The sequence below is a fragment of the Notolabrus celidotus genome, chromosome 10 (genome assembly GCF_009762535.1).
Source record: "Notolabrus celidotus isolate fNotCel1 chromosome 10, fNotCel1.pri, whole genome shotgun sequence".
In the NCBI taxonomy this organism is placed as follows: domain Eukaryota; kingdom Metazoa; phylum Chordata; class Actinopteri; order Labriformes; family Labridae; genus Notolabrus; species Notolabrus celidotus.
Genome location: NC_048281.1, coordinates 26,707,704 through 26,726,982, shown reverse-complemented (window position 1 = coordinate 26,726,982; position 19,279 = coordinate 26,707,704). Strand labels below are relative to the sequence as shown.

General features: G+C 40.7%; 1 protein-coding gene across 14 annotated transcripts in view; it reads right to left on the bottom strand.

The window, feature by feature from the left end:
• The window catches only part of mycbp2 (MYC binding protein 2), a 79,570-nt gene that overhangs the window by 37,670 nt on the left and 22,621 nt on the right, over positions 1–19,279 (bottom strand). For 12 of the 14 annotated variants that reach the window (XM_034694516.1, XM_034694517.1, XM_034694518.1 and 9 more), the window contains exons 5-26: positions 18,995–19,191; positions 17,566–17,808; positions 15,664–15,735; positions 15,362–15,458; positions 15,182–15,255; positions 12,957–13,095; positions 12,690–12,766; positions 9,676–9,880; positions 9,385–9,549; positions 9,055–9,213; positions 8,751–8,955; positions 7,745–7,890; positions 7,163–7,273; positions 6,727–6,831; positions 3,166–3,285; positions 2,956–3,037; positions 2,557–2,674; positions 2,097–2,455; positions 1,809–1,981; positions 1,188–1,313; positions 861–988; positions 106–197 (exon numbers count right to left, since the gene is read on the bottom strand). In XM_034694516.1, coding sequence (XP_034550407.1) covers positions 106–197; positions 861–988; positions 1,188–1,313; positions 1,809–1,981; positions 2,097–2,455; positions 2,557–2,674; positions 2,956–3,037; positions 3,166–3,285; positions 6,727–6,831; positions 7,163–7,273; positions 7,745–7,890; positions 8,751–8,955; positions 9,055–9,213; positions 9,385–9,549; positions 9,676–9,880; positions 12,690–12,766; positions 12,957–13,095; positions 15,182–15,255; positions 15,362–15,458; positions 15,664–15,735; positions 17,566–17,808; positions 18,995–19,191 — 3,193 coding nt within the window. The remainder of the gene's footprint in view (positions 1–105; positions 198–860; positions 989–1,187; positions 1,314–1,808; positions 1,982–2,096; positions 2,456–2,556; positions 2,675–2,955; positions 3,038–3,165; positions 3,286–6,726; positions 6,832–7,162; positions 7,274–7,744; positions 7,891–8,750; positions 8,956–9,054; positions 9,214–9,384; positions 9,550–9,675; positions 9,881–12,689; positions 12,767–12,956; positions 13,096–15,181; positions 15,256–15,361; positions 15,459–15,663; positions 15,736–17,565; positions 17,809–18,994; positions 19,192–19,279) is intronic. The other 2 variants (XM_034694521.1, XM_034694530.1) reach the window with 1 other exon arrangement.

Genomic DNA, 19,279 nt, shown 5'->3' with positions numbered 1-19,279 from the left:
TTACTTGGTATCAAATAAGGAGATTGTATTGTTCCATCTTTTTTTCTTTGAGCAATAACAATGAAAAAAAAAACGTGGGAAATGGAGGGAATCTATAAGCTTTACCTGGCAGCACAATCATACGCTAGAACATCGGTCTCAGCCAGCAGGTCACCGTCTGTTTCGTGGTCTCCCCCGTCAGGTCCAAGCTCGAAAAGCTGCACGGAAACAAGACAGAGGAGACATGTTGGAAAACACATACAGTACATTACGTAATATAATAAAAGCCTGCATTCATGGTGCACTTTTTTAAAATTAAAGTCAGCAAAATAAAGCTGCCAGGGGAAATCATGAACATTAAAATAAGAAATTGCAAACATTTTAAAAGGCATCACATTTATTTAAAAGAACTACAAGTATTTCATCCTGTAGGGTGCCATTGGCCTTGTGGTTTAACCATGCACCCCATGTACTGAGGCTATAATCCTCATCGCAGCGGTCATGGGTTCAACTCCCAGCCTCAACCATTTTCAAAAATGCCCAAATATATAACGTTTTTTAAAAAAGTATTTCATCTAGAGTTGTATTTTCTTCATCCAAGCTAATTTTAACATATTATTGTCACACAACTTTACGTTGCAGCCATCTTTGACCCTTTTTTTTTTTGGGACATTTCTTAAGATTAACAAATGGAAACTCTTTCAGTGGACAACATACTGTAGTTTCATTAGGTGTCATATATTGCTTATTTCTTCATTTTGTATCTGAGATGACAGCCTAGTCATAACAAGCCTCAGAGATTATGGATTAGAGACTGATGACAGCCAACACAAAATAAACCCTGACAGCAACATTTAATATTCATGTCACATATGGCTTACCTTGATCTTTGCAGTGTACTCCCCTCGTCCCCCGAACAGACCCAGCCCACCCAGCAGGATGTCTGCATCAGCACAGAAGCGGATAGCCTCCACAGAGTGAGCCGAGTAGCCCCAACCGCCACCGTGACCTAACAGAAACACACATGAAGTAGCTTTTAAACAATAGTTGATTTTACACTTATATGTGCCAAATTGTTCTAAGTTGAAAGGTAGCAGAGCTTGAAGTACTCACAACACCAAACCAAATACTATAAATGCCACGAGGGTCTCCCAGTGCACTGCATCATACATCATTAACCACATGGCCTGTAGAAAGAGGCCACTTACTCTCAAAGCGGTTCACCACACTGTAGTCCTCTTTGGAGTAGACCTTCATCACTGCCTGGGTTTCTTCCTCTGCACTGGCTACGCCCATCTTCAGCTCTTGCATGGCTGCCAGTGTATCCAGGCATCCTTAAAGAACAACCCAGTATAAATTCCCTCAGTATAGAACATATAAGCATAACCGTATGTTTGAAGAGATTTCTGAGATCAATTTTCTGTAAGACTTGAACGGAAAATGATTGGAGAATGAAAGCACGTCACTATTTATGTTTCTCAAAAAATATATTTATGATAATTATTATCAGATAACTTCACAGTGATGTTACAGAAAGCAAAATGAGAGGTCAATGATGATTACTGTCTTATTGCCCAATGAGCTGTCTCATCAAATGAATTGCATAAAATAAATAAATTAATGAACAAATCAAGTTTTTTTTTTAATATACTGAAAATAAAAATCCTTCAAAAAGGATTCCCAATCATAACCTACCACTAATATACAAATAGAGGGGTTTGGACACAACTGGTCTCACACAAATGCTGCACCGGCCATCATTACTCGTGTTGAAACATTTGCAGGACAGATAAATTATTCATGTGACCAAAGACACTTTGACTCATTACCGAGGATGTGTAGGGCTCCGTGAGATCGAGTAGTGGTGGCGTGGGATCCTGAGGGCAACGCAAGCTCCGGACTGAGGATGCTACAGCGAGCCTGGAGATCTGTAGCAGAGGGCATCCTGGCATCAGCGATCACTGCGTTGTAGCACAACATCTCCCTGGAGGCTGGAAGGAACCTAAAAAGCACAAAGAGAGACAGAGTTGAGGACATGGAAGGGGTTTGAAATTGAATCAGTACAATATGAAGCGAAATATCTGCATTAAATTTGTTTGCACAGTCCTCTGACTGACCTCCATATGACATCATACACAGGGTCCAGACACAAGCCAAATCCCTGCAGGTCCTCCTGCTCAGAGTCGTTGAAGGTCCTGCAGCTTCCATCCATTTTGTTGATAAGCAGGCATTTAAATGGAGGCGGCTCAGACACAGAGGAGGGCACCAGGCCAATAATGTGTTTGCTGGCAAAGATCTCTGAAGTAGCGAGGACATGGGAGTTGATAAGAGCCTCATCGATCCGCAGGAACGTCTGGTCCCCACTGGCTCCGATCCAGGTGGCCTTCCGTCCGTATTTGGCACCGATGTTGGGCATGGGAGATGGCTTGGCATTCCAGTAGGGCATGTCGAGGATGGGCCGGCCCAGCTGCCCTTTCTAAAAAACAAACAGACACAGATTCAATAGTCGTTCAAAGTGCAGCCAGAATTGCTATTCAAATGCTGAGGTTTGGATTTTATACGCGGTCCTGTCCTTACCGAGAAGCTGCCAAATGTGAAGACCTGCCCATCCATGAGGAGAACAGCTGTGTGGTTGCTGCCTGCTGTCACCTGGATACTGGGGCCTGGGAGGGCCTGCACCAGAGTAGGAGAACCCCTAACAGAAATATACATACAGGTTAGGCTGTTTGTCTTTTGATTTTAATCTAATTGCATGACAAAGTGAGAATTTGTGCTTAGATTTCTTAATCCTTAACTAAACAAATGGTTTTACAGAGCAAGTGTTAGCTTGTTACACCTTTGTCTAACAACATTTACCATAGCTGGTCTGTAGCATTTCAGGTGAAGTCATTTTTTGATGCAGTCTTTCATGCTTGCACCTTAAACATCTCTGTTAACTTTTTCAATGTATATTAAAATAAAAGGCAGAAGCAGTACCTTGAGTTGACATCTCCATGTCCCAGCTGTCCATGTTGACCATAACCAAACGTGTAGACATCTCCATTCTCCATCAGCACCACTGTGAAACAACATCATCACTCTGATTCCCTCTTTCTTTACATTGGCCAAGCTTGTTAGAGGTAAATAATATGATGCAAATAAATGCTTTAAAGGACCAGAAAGTGTCCATACTGGAGATTAACTCACCTGAGTGGTGAAAGCCGCAGCTGACCTGCACAGCTCGCATCTCACAGTCAAACCTCACTGCCCCTGGAGGGTAGGTGGTAATTTTGCTGGCATCCTTCTCTCCTCGCTCGCTGCTGCCATCTACAAGTCAGAAACTCAAGTCAGCATGTTTCAGTTGAGAACAGAGGGAGAGAGTGAGGTTTAGCGGCAATGTCAGACCGCAGAGGTGGAGGTTTTTTTACTCAGTCCTGGAAAACGGAGCTGGAGAGAAAAGAGGGCTCGAAAGAAAAAGAGGGGAAAGCATGCCGAAACAGAACCAAGTGGGCAACACCTCTACAACAGAAGGCTTTTGGCAACCAGTCCAAGTACAGATGGGAAGCTTGCTTTCTTGAGCCAACAATTAGAATTTTGATGAGGAGGAGGAGATCTGGTTTACCCTGAGCCCTGTGCAAGAGGTCACAGTTGTGGTTTGTGAGAGGAAGAAATGGACAGACCCATGCATTATAGTTAATAGAATGACTGTCAATGTCTTTTTGGACCAGGAATCAGGGCGTCATCATTAACCTCTATAACTGAGACCAGCCACATGGCTGCTTTAGACTTTAATTTCAGAGTTAATTTATACTTAATCGACTGGTTCATGGCCCAAATCATAAAGGTGGGGTTGAAGTTTTAGCTTGTGGACAAAACTTCCAATGTCAGAAAGAAAAAAAAAGGTATCAGGGGGAGACTTTTTAGAAGTCACAAACAGATACAACAGGGAGGGGACTTAGAGCCTCCAGTCCTCTTCATGAGTGCAAAACCGAGAAGAGGGACGTGCAGCTCAGGTAATCCTAATAACATAGTTTTCAGAGTTTCAACAGACAGGGATGCATCATCAAAGGAAAAGAATAAAACCCTCAATTTCTAAAAGTGCATGAAGAGGGAAACAATGCTACTCAGAGAAACAATACACCACTGCGTAGTTGTTTCCACATAAAACAACAAGCCATCCTCTCCTTTCATTTGAGTTTTTATTGCAAAGTTGTTTAGATAGTGAATGGATGCTTTATATTAACAAGAGCACTAAGCTAAACTAAGCACCCAAAATGACACGTTTTTGTCCTACAACGTGGACCACCTATTGTAAATAAAAACAGGAGCAGCAAGGCAAGATGTGGGTCATCCAGTCAGGGCTCCTTAGTGTGAGTATTTCACTTGTGGGTGTCCCTAAAAATAGATACATAGTGACTGTAAAATAATTTATGAGCACAGTGTTCCAGTAAGGAGAACAGCCTGACTTATATTTTTACCCTTACTGTCAGGCGTTTTAACACAAGTTCAACATCTCACACGAGGATATGTGCTGATGGAAGAAGCTTCCTGTTGCTGCCCGGTGTGCGTCAAAAGTTAGGAAGACAGTTAGGAAGCTACAACAGATTGCCTTTGAAATAAACATAGTATTTCATTTTGGGGTTAAGTATTAGATGCACTTAGTTAATTAAACAAATGTGTTTTATTTGGATTTTCCTTTTACTGTACTGTATAACTACTAATGTATTGATTTTTCACTTTAAGTTGTCTTTGGACGGATGGGGATCGAGGTGATGAGGAATTAGAAATAGAGTAACTGGATTGTACTGGTAACACCGTAATTCCAAATGTATTATGTTAATTTGCAGTGGATACATGTTGCTGTTTATCATACAGCAATGTTTACAGGGCAAAATAGAGAGGAGACATCAGAGGATATGAAATACACGGCAGATGTGCAGCGATCCCAGAAGTGCTATAAATGCAGAAAATACAATGCCCCCGAGTGGACCAATGACAGGGCTTGCAGTCCGTGTCAATTTGAGGCATAGTCACATTTTGGAGGTGGTGCACGTCGGATATGTGCGCAGGCCTCTGTAGGCTAACAACATAGGCTACACTGTCGGTTCAATGCAGAAGTATTTGCACAGCTTTAGAGTGGTGCGAAATTTGAGTTGTGAAAGATTTATGTAATTTTAATTCTTTATCAGCTAACATTTTTTTCCTCTTTTTTAAAGAGGAAAAAATATGAAATTACTGAGGATGAGCTTGTCGGTTTGATGAGTGAATTAATGTCTGTATAAGTTGTTTTCTTTAGTTTGTTCCCTTTTATTTTATTGTTTATTTATTTGTCTGTTTTTGTTTAATTTGTTTGTTTGTTATGGTGTGTATGTGTAAAATGTAAAATGTAAATAAAAAAATATTTTAAAAAATGGTTTTACACATGTAGACTCTTAAAAGTCTTAAAGAAAACGTTCTTATTTTTTTTGTAATAAACAGACAAGGATGGAGGAGAATCACAAGGTTTGACTAACAAGGCTGGACGAGGTTCAGTTAAAGTGGCTGATATTTACTTTAACATAATAACAGGGCAGGTGGAAATAGTAGATCAAATGTCACTTCCACGAGAGTCAATGCCCGCAAAGTATTATTATGTATGTGATATCAGTTATCATTATCCTACCAACATATTTCACATACAAGGAATACCAACTGTGCCTTCTGAGGCCACAAATAATAAACAAGTGTCTGACACGACCCTCTAAGGAAATGCTGACTGGTGTTGTTCCATCTGTAATGTAACATTATTTGTGATGCATAAAGTCAACAGTAAAGCGAGCATTCAGAAGGTGTCATTGTATGTTCTCAGTGGATGTGGTTACTTCGGAAACAAATCAAAGATGTTTTTGTCACAACCACAATTTGTTTGTTTGGAGGAAAAATCTCTAGAGGTTTGAATTCAGAGGACGAAACAGAAAGAGGTTTGCTTGTGTTCTGTTGTTGCAGCTGAATCATAAATGTACTGAAGCCATAGACGTATCAGTCGTCTGCTGGGTGTATATGAAGATTTAGAATGCGGTGAACGTGTTTACTCGCTTATATAACAAATGTAAGATTAATGTCATGCAGAGTGCACAGATAACAATATGTCTGCGGTGTTATTCTCAGAAATACTCCATGACATGAGTCACATGTTAACATGTATTTTAAACACATAATCCTCTTTCCTTTCTTCTGTCATATGTATTAGCTTGTCTTTCATCTGAGCTTGCTCCCCCTTGTGCTGTTCGTCTGTTTGTTATGCAGCAGTTGAACCAACAAAGTGACAAATCAGCTGCTAAGGGAGTGATGGTAAATCCAGTTAGACAAGGACAATTGATTTCTATTTGGGTCTACAGAACAGCAGTGTGTGAAGTAGGCTTCATATCTGAGGATTAGAAATGGTAACCAGAAATGAATCAGCACAAGGTAAAAAATCTATGTTGTGCCCAAGTCCTTTTCTATGTTAACGCAATTAACAAAGCATTATATTAATGAGACTCAGAAGGGAACCAGGCTGTTAAGATGGGTATTTGACCCGGTCAAAAGGCGTCACAGTCATTTCTCTCCTGTGAGTCACAGTGATCGCTTCCTGCCAGCAGCCTACATAGTTTGTTACCATGAGACGAGGTGAAAACATAAGAATCCTGCCGTCAGAGAGTGAGAGAGGAGGTGGGCGGGACAGCCAGGTTGGGAGATGAGGCAAAGGGGGTGTCTCTGCACCCGTTGAGTTAGTGAAAACCATAGTACCTTTGTGCTTGTCCCGCTTATGCCTTAGTGCCTGAAGGGGTCTTATTCTGGCTAGGGCCTGCTCACGCTGGTTCATAAAAATGGGACCAGGAAAAACAAGGGGGCCTGGGGGAGAAAGAAACTTTCACATGCATGCACAATGCTCACAAATGGGAAAGAACACATGATAATGCTACACCACAACAATACACTCACACACTGAAAATTATAAAAGACAAAGCAAGGGGGAAGTCACCAAGGCACAACACCCAAGCTCACACAGGGACTGACAGACTGTCTGTAGTTTCACTCTAATCATTAAACCCCCACCCCAGCTAGTTTTGATTTTCTATCAAAGAGTTTTTTAACTTATAAAGCTGAAAAAAGAAAAAGAAAATAAAAGAAAACACAGCGCTTCACTAAACACAGCTCCGTCCTGCTCATCTCTGACCCATACCTCTGCCCTCCTCCAGTCTGTGTCGGCGGTTGATCCTTTGTCGTTTCTCCTCCTGACGGATCTGAATGTGCTCCTCGATGTTCACTCCTGGAGGGGGAGGGACAGGCACAGCTGAAAACACAAAAGGTCCCAGGTACAGGCAGCCCAGAAAGGATGCAGGTTGCAGGATGAGGAGGAAAGGAAGGACAAAAGCAGAGCAGAACAAAACAAGACACACATCAATGAGTGATGGAGCGATGTGATGGAGAAGCAATGACTGTGCACAATACAAGAATAAAAACAAAGGACGAGCGGCGACGAATGCGCAACATCCAAGCGAATGCAACAGACAGTGTGAACTGTGTGGCACAAGCAGAAGAAAGATTCATAGCTTGCATACATCTTTTTTCAAAACACAGACTGCCAACTGCTGAAATATCACATCATGTGTATGATGTGCATAAGATATCAACATGCATATGAGTTAACTGACTTGTACTTTCAATGAAATGCAAACAGTGTGAATGATGATACAGGTGTGTATGTGAGGTGTGTATGAATGACAGAGAAAAACGGGGGTAATAATGGTAAGAGTCAGCGTACCTAGCAGCAGGTCCAGTGGAATCATCTCCTTCACAGCGTCGAAGATGCCTCTCTGCCGGGCTTCCTGACCATCCAGCTCCCTGGCACAGGCCTTGCAACAGCCACATGCTGAACAGCCAGACTCTCCAGACCCACAGCCACAGATACTGTTTGCCAAATACACAAGAAGTGGAGAGAAATGTTATCATAGTTACAAACAGATGTGTCAGAAATGTAAACAAAATCAACACTCAGGGTGCATTCTCCCTCCTTCTGTTTAATGTTGTTCGTCTTAGGGAGCCTGTTTTAACATCTGGTAAGGGACTGCAGATAGAAACTAGCCTTTTGGCTAACTGGCATATTTAATCAAAATGTTAATTAACATGCATGTTCCTTGTAAATGAGAAATAAATAAATAAATTGCATTAAGTCAAGGTTTTTGGCTCTTGTCATGACACTACTAATCACTAAAATATTTGAATCTGGAAAATTCAAAGATATAAATTAGCCTTAGCAGCGTTTCTGATTGATGATTGATAGATAAAATATAAAATATAAGAACATAAGTTTTTTAATGTGAGGACTGTTGGCAATAACTTTATAAAGGGTAATAACTGACATCAAGAAATTACATGAGATTGAATCAGATCATACCTTTTACTTCATTAAATAAAAATCATGAATTCTTCTTGAATTGTTGGATACAGAAAATATTAAAATTTCATCTATATATGTATTTCAATAATCACAACAGCATTTATGGACACATGAAAACAAATAAGTCACAAAATGTTCAATAAAGTTGATCTGTCCTTCACAGTACTTGTTTAAAATAGAATACCATGCCGTAAAATTACAATTAAAATATCATTCTATAACATGAAACTTCCATCAAAGTATTCTCCTCTAAGTTTGGTCCCAAATAAAAGACGTGATTGTTTTTGGAGGGGCACTGTCATAAACACAGGAGGTTTTAAGGTGTTGTTACCACCTGGTTCCCCCCCTCCCCTCTCTTGTGTCCTCTTACCCTCCTGGTACTCTGTCTGGCCGCCCACTGCTGACACAGCTGGCACCATAGCCTGTGCAGTCTCCACACACTGTGCACACCATGCACTGGTCCAACTTCCATTTGTGCATGCCTGGCTGACACATCATGCTCTTCTCTTCTTTCTCCTCCAGCTCGTCCTCCAGGTCTTCATCCATGGCTGTGGCCATGCTCTCGACACCGAACGCTTCAATAAAAGGTAAGAGACAGGTAAGACATCAGGTTTCGTGTTGTACTGAGACACAAGAAAAAAAAGAAAAAGGTGTGCATCTATGTTTCTGCTCACCTTTCCCTGCTTGGCTCATGGCGCCGGTGTCTCTGCCACATTGGCCTTTGTTATTCACCCCAAATGTCCACACTTCACCGCTCTTGGTCAGAACACACGTATGGGCCTTACCCATAGCAACCTGAGTTACAAAGTGACCTTTGAGGTCTGTCACCTGGCCTGTAGAGAAAAAAGCACAAGATAAAAGTGAAAAAACATGACTTCAAACAGCAGAGTATTTATAGATAAATATATGTTTAAGTCTTTAATCAGTTGGTATTTAAGCAATGTAGACAAAAACATGAAACATATGGAACATTTTCAAAAGAAGCTTTGAAGTTTTCAACTCACAGGTGCTGTCACTGTAAATGGCATCTTTGCCAAACATGTACAGCTCGCCATCCTTGGTGACAATGCTGCTGCTGCCATTGTTACACGCCGTGTACACCGCTGTCTTGGTCTCTAATTTGATCATCTTCTTGGGTTTGTACGGCTTGGGCTGCCTGCGACTTTTAGCTGCAAATGTAAAAACAAACGTAAATTTTTTCAGAACTTCAATGAACATGGCTTCAATGAAATGTTTGTTGAATTGAATGATTCGTTCTATTTAGCTTTTGACAGATTGTTTTGAAAACGGCTTACTTGACTCTCCATCCTCTCCCTTGCTGGCAGAGCCGGTAAAGAACACACTCCCATCCTCAGCTACTAGGAGTGCATGAGAACCATCATGGCCAACTGAGAACTGAGCAATCTTGGGAGACTTTGTGACCGGCAATTCCACCCACTTCCCTGCTGATGGGCCACCCTGCTTTATGCCCAGGCTCTGGTATTTTCCTGTGTAGTAGATCTGTCAAGGGGGATGGTGAAAGAAAAACACACATAAGAAATGATTTTGCTCAAGACCCTATGGCAGTGATTCCATAATCTCTATTCATAGATTCTTTTCATCAGACGACAGCTGGTGGGTTACCAGATTGGTGATTTTTAAACCTTTCCCATCAAGGGCACAGAGCTGTATTGTACTTCTTTGTAAATGCCTTCTTCTTTTCTACCACACATGTTTTGCACTTGTTAAAGGGAACTTGGCATAGAAAATATTTCAAAGGGAGTACATTAAAGCTAGGGTTGGTAGTCACGGAAAACTAGCGTGAATTTGAATGTAGCATTTCCTCAGGACTCCGTCTAACCCCTCCCCCCATCCCCTCGGACTTGAACATTATCATAGTGAGAGTTAAAAACACAAACAAACATGAATTGTACGTGCAGGAGGCGGGAAGAACGGCAGGATGGGATTTGATTGGTTTCATAATTTGGCTCCCAAAGGCAGGGACTGGTTGGTGTTTTCCCAGGTTTACTGCAGCTGTAGATAGCATCTTTTTTGCTCTTAAAAAGAACACATTATGTATTGATTTGCATCAGGACATAAAGATCATTTTAACCAGTAAAACAAAAAGTGTATCTAAATTTGACTACCAACCTCAGCTTTAATGGAAAAAAAGAGAATATTTAACAAGGGAACTTGTGTTTGTACAAAGGCCTCTGCTGGAGGTGACAGATTCTTTAACTTAAATCATCCGACATTCAAATTAAAATTATACAAACATAAACACATTGCAATCAGAAGGACAATAATTTGTAAACAATAAAAGACCCCTGACTCTTTATTCTAATGTCAAACATGTGGCATGTGGTCCATCCTAAGTAAACAGCAAAGTTGGTGCAAAGCTAAAGGTCAGCTGCTCCTATTTTTACCCAAACAGCCTGTCAGTGTTAAGGTAATCTGTAGATAATGAGAGCTGTGAGATTAGGCCCCAACGCAGGCACAGAAAAGTGCAACAGGACTGCTATCTACAAAAGACGCACACTGCACCACACCTAGAGTACAGAGGCACACAACCACACAACCACACCCTCTACACACCCCAACAAACTACATAGTTAGCATTCTCTTCTTGCTAAACAGCCATCATAAAAATGTGAAATATCTCCATCCAGAGAGAAATGCCTCCTTAAGGAGGGTGTCGTGTACCCCTGGATCAAGGAGTCAATATAAAGAACCTCTTCACAAACAAACCTAACAGCTCTGTCTTTTCCCTTCATGATAATCAATCAATCTTTAATTTGTTTTTGTGTGTCTACATCAAGTGTCACTTCCAGAGGGGCCTGGTGAAGTTTGATATTAGACTGAAGGCCAGAGCCACTGCCTAGCAGGCTGAAATTCTTTAATCATACCCAGTTACTCAAGCAGGCATGTCACTTTATACGCTCGTCTATTCATCAACATCAATTTGAAAATGTCAAGAGGTTTCCTGAGTGAATGTAGACGAATCTACTCTAATGATCCCCATAACACCCCAGGCTCAAAACTATACTATGGTGACATTGTTTTGTGTGAAATATTTTAAGACCTCCTACAATCCAAGTTCAAACAACATGTCTTTCTTTAACTGACTCCCCCACAGTCTCATTTTAATTCTTAAACTGTGTTAAACATCTTTTAAATCACAGATTAAGACTTTTTTTATTTGCAATTGCCGTTCTATCTTAGCTTATTTTAACTCACTTTAAATGCAAATTTCAAATTTACTTTTAATATATTTCTAATTATCCTTTTCTTTTCTATGTTGTATTAGATTTGTCATTTTAATTGTGCTATTTTATACTTGTCTGAATGTTTCCAATGCTTTTAATGTTTTAATGTAAAGCACATTGAGTTGCCCTTGTGTATGAAATGCGCTATACAAATAAAGCTGCCTTGCCTTGCCTAAATGTTGATATGTTAGCGGCATGTCTACCGTTGTGTTGAATCATCTCTTCTTTTAACAACACACTATATAAGGTTTCCTTTTTGCATGGTACAGGACAACAAACTGCTCCCACGCAATGGTATTTGGAAGTGATTTTGAGCTCATGCAGTGATTTCCACTACAGAGTCATGTCTATTTTTTAATGCTGTGAGGCCTAAGGGCACAGAGATCATGAACATCCAGTATTGGTTTTTGGCCTTGCCCCCTTTGGACAGTTTCTTTGAATCTTTTGATGGTATTGTACTGTAGATGATGAAATCCCCAATTTCTTTATAATTTTATGCTAGGGAACATTATTCTAAAATTGCTTAACTATTTGCTCATGCAGGCTCTCACAGAGTGGAAAACCTCTTCCCATCTTTACTTCTGACTCAGACTCAGACTCTCTGGAATGTCCTTTTTAAACCCAGCCATGTTAACCTCCTACAAATCAACTTAATAAGTTGGAAGATGTTTCTCTATGGGTTTTTTTTTTAGCATTACACAATTTTTCAGTCTTTTGTTGTCTCTTTTTGAAACATTTTGGTTGCATCAAACTTAAAATGAGCATGTACTTTTATATAAATAATGTAAAAATCTATTTTTTTTATATTTGTATGTTGTCTTTATACTAATTTCAATGAAGTATAGGGTTTTCATCAACATTTTACACAACTTTTCTGGAATCTGGGTTGTATTTTCATTTCAAAGCTGTTAAGAAACATTTTTAAATAAAGAATAAAACAATATCTAAATTATGAGGTGGGCAATGTTTAAATGTTGTAAAAACGCAACAAGAGTTTCTCCAGCTTTCTGATTCCCTCAACATTTCAGGCACATCACATCACCAATGAAGAACTACACTCTTACCTTTCCAGAGGCAGTTTTCATCAGAGCAAACTCTCTGCCTGCTCCAAGTAACGCTGCCTCTTCATCAAAGCCTGTGCCTGGGAGAACAAAATACTATTTAGAGCCATACACGTAATGAGACAAGATCAGGATGTATGCTTTTTTATTCTTTTATGTTTCTGACTCACAGATTGTCGTCATATACATAATGAAATGCTTTGTGTACACCTGCATTTGAATAGCACAAACCAAATGCTTGTACAAACCCAAGTCTTTTGATTCACTTACTGATGATGTGTAGATCCTTCTCTAGGTCAAAGAGAGAGATGCCGCAGGCGTGCAGACATTTCCTTGCCAGCTTCAGCTGCAGTTCCTGCTGCAGGGCCGGGTCTGAGCTCATCGTGTAGATCCGCACCACAAACCCATCCTGCAGGAGTCAGGGTAAACAAGAGGAAACTCTGTTTAATTCCATGAGTCAACATTTTCACAGTGGTGGTACATTAACAACATTAGGAGGACACAAGAGGGCCTGTGATCTACTAACAACATATCCCTCATTCTCCCTGACTGAAAGTGATGATTAAAATGAACCGAGCTGAAGAGAAAATTGAAATCTCTCACATGTTGGCAAAAATTAACAATTGGCTCAAGTATGTAAGATGGAAAACTGTCTCAAAAATTCTTAAATCATTATAATTCATGTTGAGAACACACTTTTAAAACTATTAAAACATCTAACTGCATGAGTGAGTTTTGGTTCACTGGGAAAGACGTAAAAACTGGCCCTCATTTACCTCCCACACATTTAAAACTAACGTGCTTGATGAAGTTTGGATCAACCCAGGATTATACATTATAGATGAGTCAACTGCAGCGTGTTGGTGTCAACATATGGGGAGTGCGTGTGGCCGTGTCTTTTTATAGTCTGTACATTCATTTATGTAACATCAGCATCAACTTTAAACTCATTCAGAAAGATGGATGTGCTTTTAACACTAACATGGCCTAACAACATCAAGGGTGTGACATCCCAGCACAACTCAAACACAATAACCCACAGCTTAGCACGTAACAGATGACACACACACCAGAAATGTGGGTTAGTCAGACTTCAAGGGATGTGGCTAAAAGAGGTAATATACAGAAAAGGAACAGAGAGGAGAGTGGACCAAAATAAGGAAATAATTAGGAGACAGCAGGGGTAAGAAGGGAAAAAAGGTAGCATGGTGTTTCTACTGTGTGGTCATGATGAGTCTCATCTATTGTGCTTTGATTCCTGCAGGGAGGAGCACATGAGGCACTCAAAAAAAGAGCTTCTATTTCTGACCTCCGCTCTTCCCCTTCATGTTGCCTTCTTCTTCTTCGTTCTATCCTACTCTTGTTTACCACCCTCGTCCTCTTCTTCCATCTGATCCCCCTCATTGTGCCTCGCGTGTTTTTGTTCCTCAACCATGAAGTGTTCTTTGTGGTTTTTGCATTTTCTGCCTGCTTAATGAAATGCATGCAGCTGAGATCCCCCCGCCCCTTCCTATATCCCGCCCCCTTGATTAGTCTTGAAACTGCTATCTGAAAAGGAGGCTAGCTGCAACAGCAGATATATGGATTTCACATCCCCCTCCCTCCCCCCCCTACTCACATCACTGAGTGCTTATGCAGATAACTGCTTGAGAGATTAAGCACTCTGGAGAATACCCACATCTGGTGCCGCTGCCCGCACCGCCACGCCCATACATACACAAACACTCTGACACACACACACACATCGACTCAGACACAGCAATACTCCCCCTCTGTGACACAGCTGGTGATCAGCTGAGGGCCTGTCAAAGTGAGGCTGGGGCCCTCTCACAGCGGTGACAGATGATTCACAGAGCATTTCAAGAGGGACAAGTACCCTCATTTGAAATTAGGAGAGATTTGGGTTTCATTAGGGAAACAAAGCACATTGAAAAGAGCTAACACTACAGCAAAATATTAAAAAGTGACAAAAGAGGAGCTGAAAAAGGCCTGATTACATACTTCAACGGGCAACTGGAGGAGCCAGGGATCAAAGCGTTTATCTTCTGATTAGTGAACAGCCACATACACCTATGTGCAGTGTGTGTCACTGTGCTGGAAGCGCCTCTCTGTTCATTTAGATGTCTGCAGTGTTCCATTTTAACTATCTGTAAAGCTCAAAGTGAATCTCAGTCAAGTTGACACCAAAAACCAGGTATTATCCTGAACTTTTAACCCCCCCCAAACAAAACTCTCCTCCCAGTGAGCTCATTTGAACTCTGCTGCAGATTTAAGGCTCCTCATACAGAAATCGACCCCATTATTCTAAAACTGCGATGTAACTCAGACATTGCAGACTTTCCAAACCTGACTCTGAGTAATATGAACCTCCCTCACCGCCAGTGATCCAATTCACATTTTCAGTTTCAAACCTGTCTTCATTCGAGGAGCCAAAGGCAGATGGTATGTGTTGTGATCACGATGATGATGAGCTTGAGCACAAACATTAAACTCACATCTTTGCAGGCTGCGATCTGGTTGATGTACTCTCCATCGGTGAAGATGATGTTCTGTCCGTCTGCATGTTGACCTACACAGAGAAGCAAAGTGACAGTGAGTATGATAAATGTTTTGTAAGCGTTGATTTAGATAACTTAGCTCTTTAATGTGAAGAGAAGAAGTGTTTGTTTCTTTACCTGGCATGGTGACAGTCCCCTCGTGCTCCAGAGTCTCGGGGTTGATCTTGACGGCCGACATTGTGTGGTTGCTCGTGTCCCGATACAACAAATACCCCTGAAGACAGACCACAAACACTGATGATGATCTACAATCGATACGCCCTACACTTAGAAATGTTGCTGAATGATTAAGATTATAGTGCATAGAAACAAGCTGATCAATATTCTGTAATTCATCTTGTCAGAATTAACTCAACAGCTCCTTAAATCACTTAATGAAATGCTTAAAAGAAGCATCTAATCAAGGCTGCACAACTCACCTGAGCAAAGCCCAGCCATGATCTCTTCTCCTTTCTGTTCCTGGTACGAGACGTGGAGTTGTACACATGGCCCTGTGACACAATGACAGCACATGAGATAACATGCACAAACACTCTTTATTAATTTTGGCTTAAATACACAGAGGTTGACATGACACCACTTCTGTAAGCTCATTTCTCTGACTAATAAACACTGTAAATGAAGTCTTTATGATTGAACCTGATTTTGTGTATCCATTCAGGGTTAAGCCATATTCTCCATTGGGTATGTAAACAAGGGATGTTAATTTTAAGTATTTTCTGTGATCGATCTTTGGAAATGTTAAAAATCAATTAACGATTAATCATCAAAATAAAAATAAAAAACGTTTTCCATGTCTAAAATCAATGCAAAATGCATTTTTTCCCCTGAATAAAATTTTCCTTCACGACACAATGTATGCAATGTACGTTGAATATCAACGTGTGGAGCAGGCTCATAATCTCCACGGACATACAGTCATATAAAGTAAAGGCTCAGGATCCAACAAGTGGATTGACTGCAACAAGAGAACTGAACAGGATCATCCAGTCCAGTTTTCTGTCTATTCGTTCTTATTTAGAAAAATAAGCATGTGAACGCGGTCAGCTGTCAGCCAGGAGCGCAACCGGGTCATAATCAGGCCGGTGGCGGAGAAAAAAAAGCCCTCCTGGAGACCTGCAGTCCCCAGCTCAGCGTCTCCACTGTGCGCAACACCTTCAGTCAGATGATTCACATCAAAACATGCTTTACCCTTAAAACACCTCCCTGATAGCTGAACGAAATATGAGACCACATGATGTTTGTTCCACGTGATATCGAGTACGTTTTTAGCGATCATATAATCGATACTCGATTAATTGTTGACATCCCTAATGTAAACATAATGCAAATAATGTTTAAAGCAAAATCAAAATCACTTCGATACACGGTACAAAAGTTCTTTGAATTTAGGAGAGTGAATATGATTTGAGAGGTGTTTGTAAATTTACTGTACAAAAGGCTAATTAAGGTATTGAAAGGAGATATGTTTCTCTTGTTAAATTGTAGAATGATGCCAGTATACATTTAAAAACTTGTGATTCACTTTTGGTTTTTAAACAAAAGGGTTTGCAAAGCAGTTTTTGAAGTCTAAAAGTGCTCATGATTTACCCGTGTTTGTTTTGGTTTGTGTTTTTTTTTACACTTAGGAAGCTGGTAGATTTATTAGCTCAATAATGTAGGCTTAAATCTTCCCATGTTCTGTTGTGTCTTAAGTTCCCTAAAAAAAATGATAATTGAAGAGCTAAATTGCTGTAGAACTAACAAGTATGTTTTGCTTACTATACATGTTACATTCTGCTGTAGAATAAATGCTGACTGTAAAGTGATTGCTCTTCCTCAATAAAGAATACAAAATAAAAGAAAATGTGGGCTTAAATTAGCATTTTTGCTTCTGCCAATGCCTTTTCAGTCATCACTTAATATTTAATTACTATTCATACAGTGTCTGGACTGTGAAAATTGTTGTACTATGTGTGATGACTGAATAAATACAACTCAATACTAAAAAACTATATAATCACTTTTATATGGGTGCCACAGACACCTAAGTCAGATTAAAACTGTGATAAACATTGATGGCCAATCTTCAAGTGAATGGTTTGGTCTGTTTTTTTTTGGTAATATAAAGGAAACCGTATTAAATAAAGGCTTGTTACCAGTCTAAAAGCTCCACACAGTAGGTTGCAGCTTAGCATTTTAAATTGTTGTCAACAAGAATTTTCACAACCCATGAGTGAGCACATCATGTAGTGTTTACATGATGAATTCTAAATCATCAAACTTAGATCTCTGTGCTCCTCACTTCGCATTGACCTCATCAAACTTTGATTACTACACACCCTGACAGTGCCGCTGTATCCAGAGCCAACTTTGTAAAGTCCATCTTTGCACAGCAGGTACAGGAAGGATCCGTCGGTCTGCAGGAGACAGCGCTCGTCCTCGTCTAAAGACACCTCTTTCAGGATCCACTTGTTCATCAGGGCTGCGCGTTTAATCCCGTTCCCAAACCAATCCTGGATCTGAATCTTTCCCACCAGGACGGCCTGTACACTCCTCTGGAGGGCGTTCAGTATGGTTGGCACCTGGTGAGATTTAAGGAGAAGACAAGGATGCTGGGTGACTGCGAATCTCTTATGCAACATATTTTGTGAAGCAGACATTGTAGCAGTTGGGAGACGAGCTGTGAGCTTTACTCCTGCTTTTTGAGTCAGATTCCTTTATTAGGAACTGACCCTGCAGTCACTGTAACTCCATATTTCCCCTCTCCATATTCTGCCTGAACGCATTTTCACACATCAGGGTTTCCCCTTGAAAAAGTTGTTAAGTCCCAGCACGATTTTTCACATAATTTCCGTAGCGTGGTTCATCACACACGGATGATCTCACTTTTCACAGACATACAAACAGACACGCAGACTCGTACGCCTCTTAAGCCCACACTTCCCGGTAGCCTGCCTGCCTGCTATTGTGATGACTCACAGTTCAGTCAATGCCTACAACATGAGGAACCAGGAAAAAGAAAAACATACAGTCCTCTCTCCCCGAGGGGGATTAATGTGAGGCTGAAATGTCCTCCTGCAGTCCTCTTTTACAGGATTTTTTTTCTGTTTGCAGGTAAATATGAACATTTTTTATGGTCACAAAGCAGAGACAATACAAAAGAACATGAAGAAACAGAGGGAGAGGACAAGCTAGAGATAGAAGCAACGAGAAGGCCAGCTAATTAGAGTGAGAATGCAAGCGGGTAACATAATCAAACAGGAGAATCAGAGAGGCTCGACATTTTCCAAAATTCAATTTGTGCAGTCCAGACGCTGCTCAGAGTCTCTCTGCTGAGGGGAAAAGCACGGAGCATCCAAAGGTCAGTTTATCTTTCAGAATCTGTTTTGTTTACCACTTTTTTCTCATCGAAAAAGAAAAACCTGAATGATAAATATACTTAATAAGGGACCAAATTTCTTGGCAATTTGTGTGAAAACATCATAAATAATGCAAGTATGCGTGTAAAATAATACAATTCTGCTTTGTGTTTTGATGAATACTATCATCCTGTTCTCCTGGAATTCATCTTCAAAGACACAAACATGTGCTCACATCTAATTATCCATAGTTAATCGTGCCAGGAAAGCCACGCATAACAAACTAACCCAACTGCCAAGAACGATTAGGAGTAAGTAACCGGTTCCTTGAATGCCAGAAATCCAAACTAAAAAGAAGAGACAGTTAAAATTCCAAATGCTGTGTAATAGTTTATACGTGTTTAATTACCTGTATCGTCTGGCAGGCATGGCTGCCATTGTTGGTCAAGATGGCAGATACAGCCTGCAGGATTTTGCCTGTGTCTCCCCAGGCCACCACCAGACTGAAGAGGCAAGCGCAGGACAGAGCGGTGATGGCCTGTCCTGTCGGATCATTGGGCCCTGTGCTCCGAACCGTGGTCTCCAACAACAACTGGAATAGAGACTCTGAGGGAGCACACGAGCGGATGATGGGTCAGAGGGGGGTGAGAATAGCAAGTTAGGACTGTTGTGTTACAGAAACAAATTTAAAACA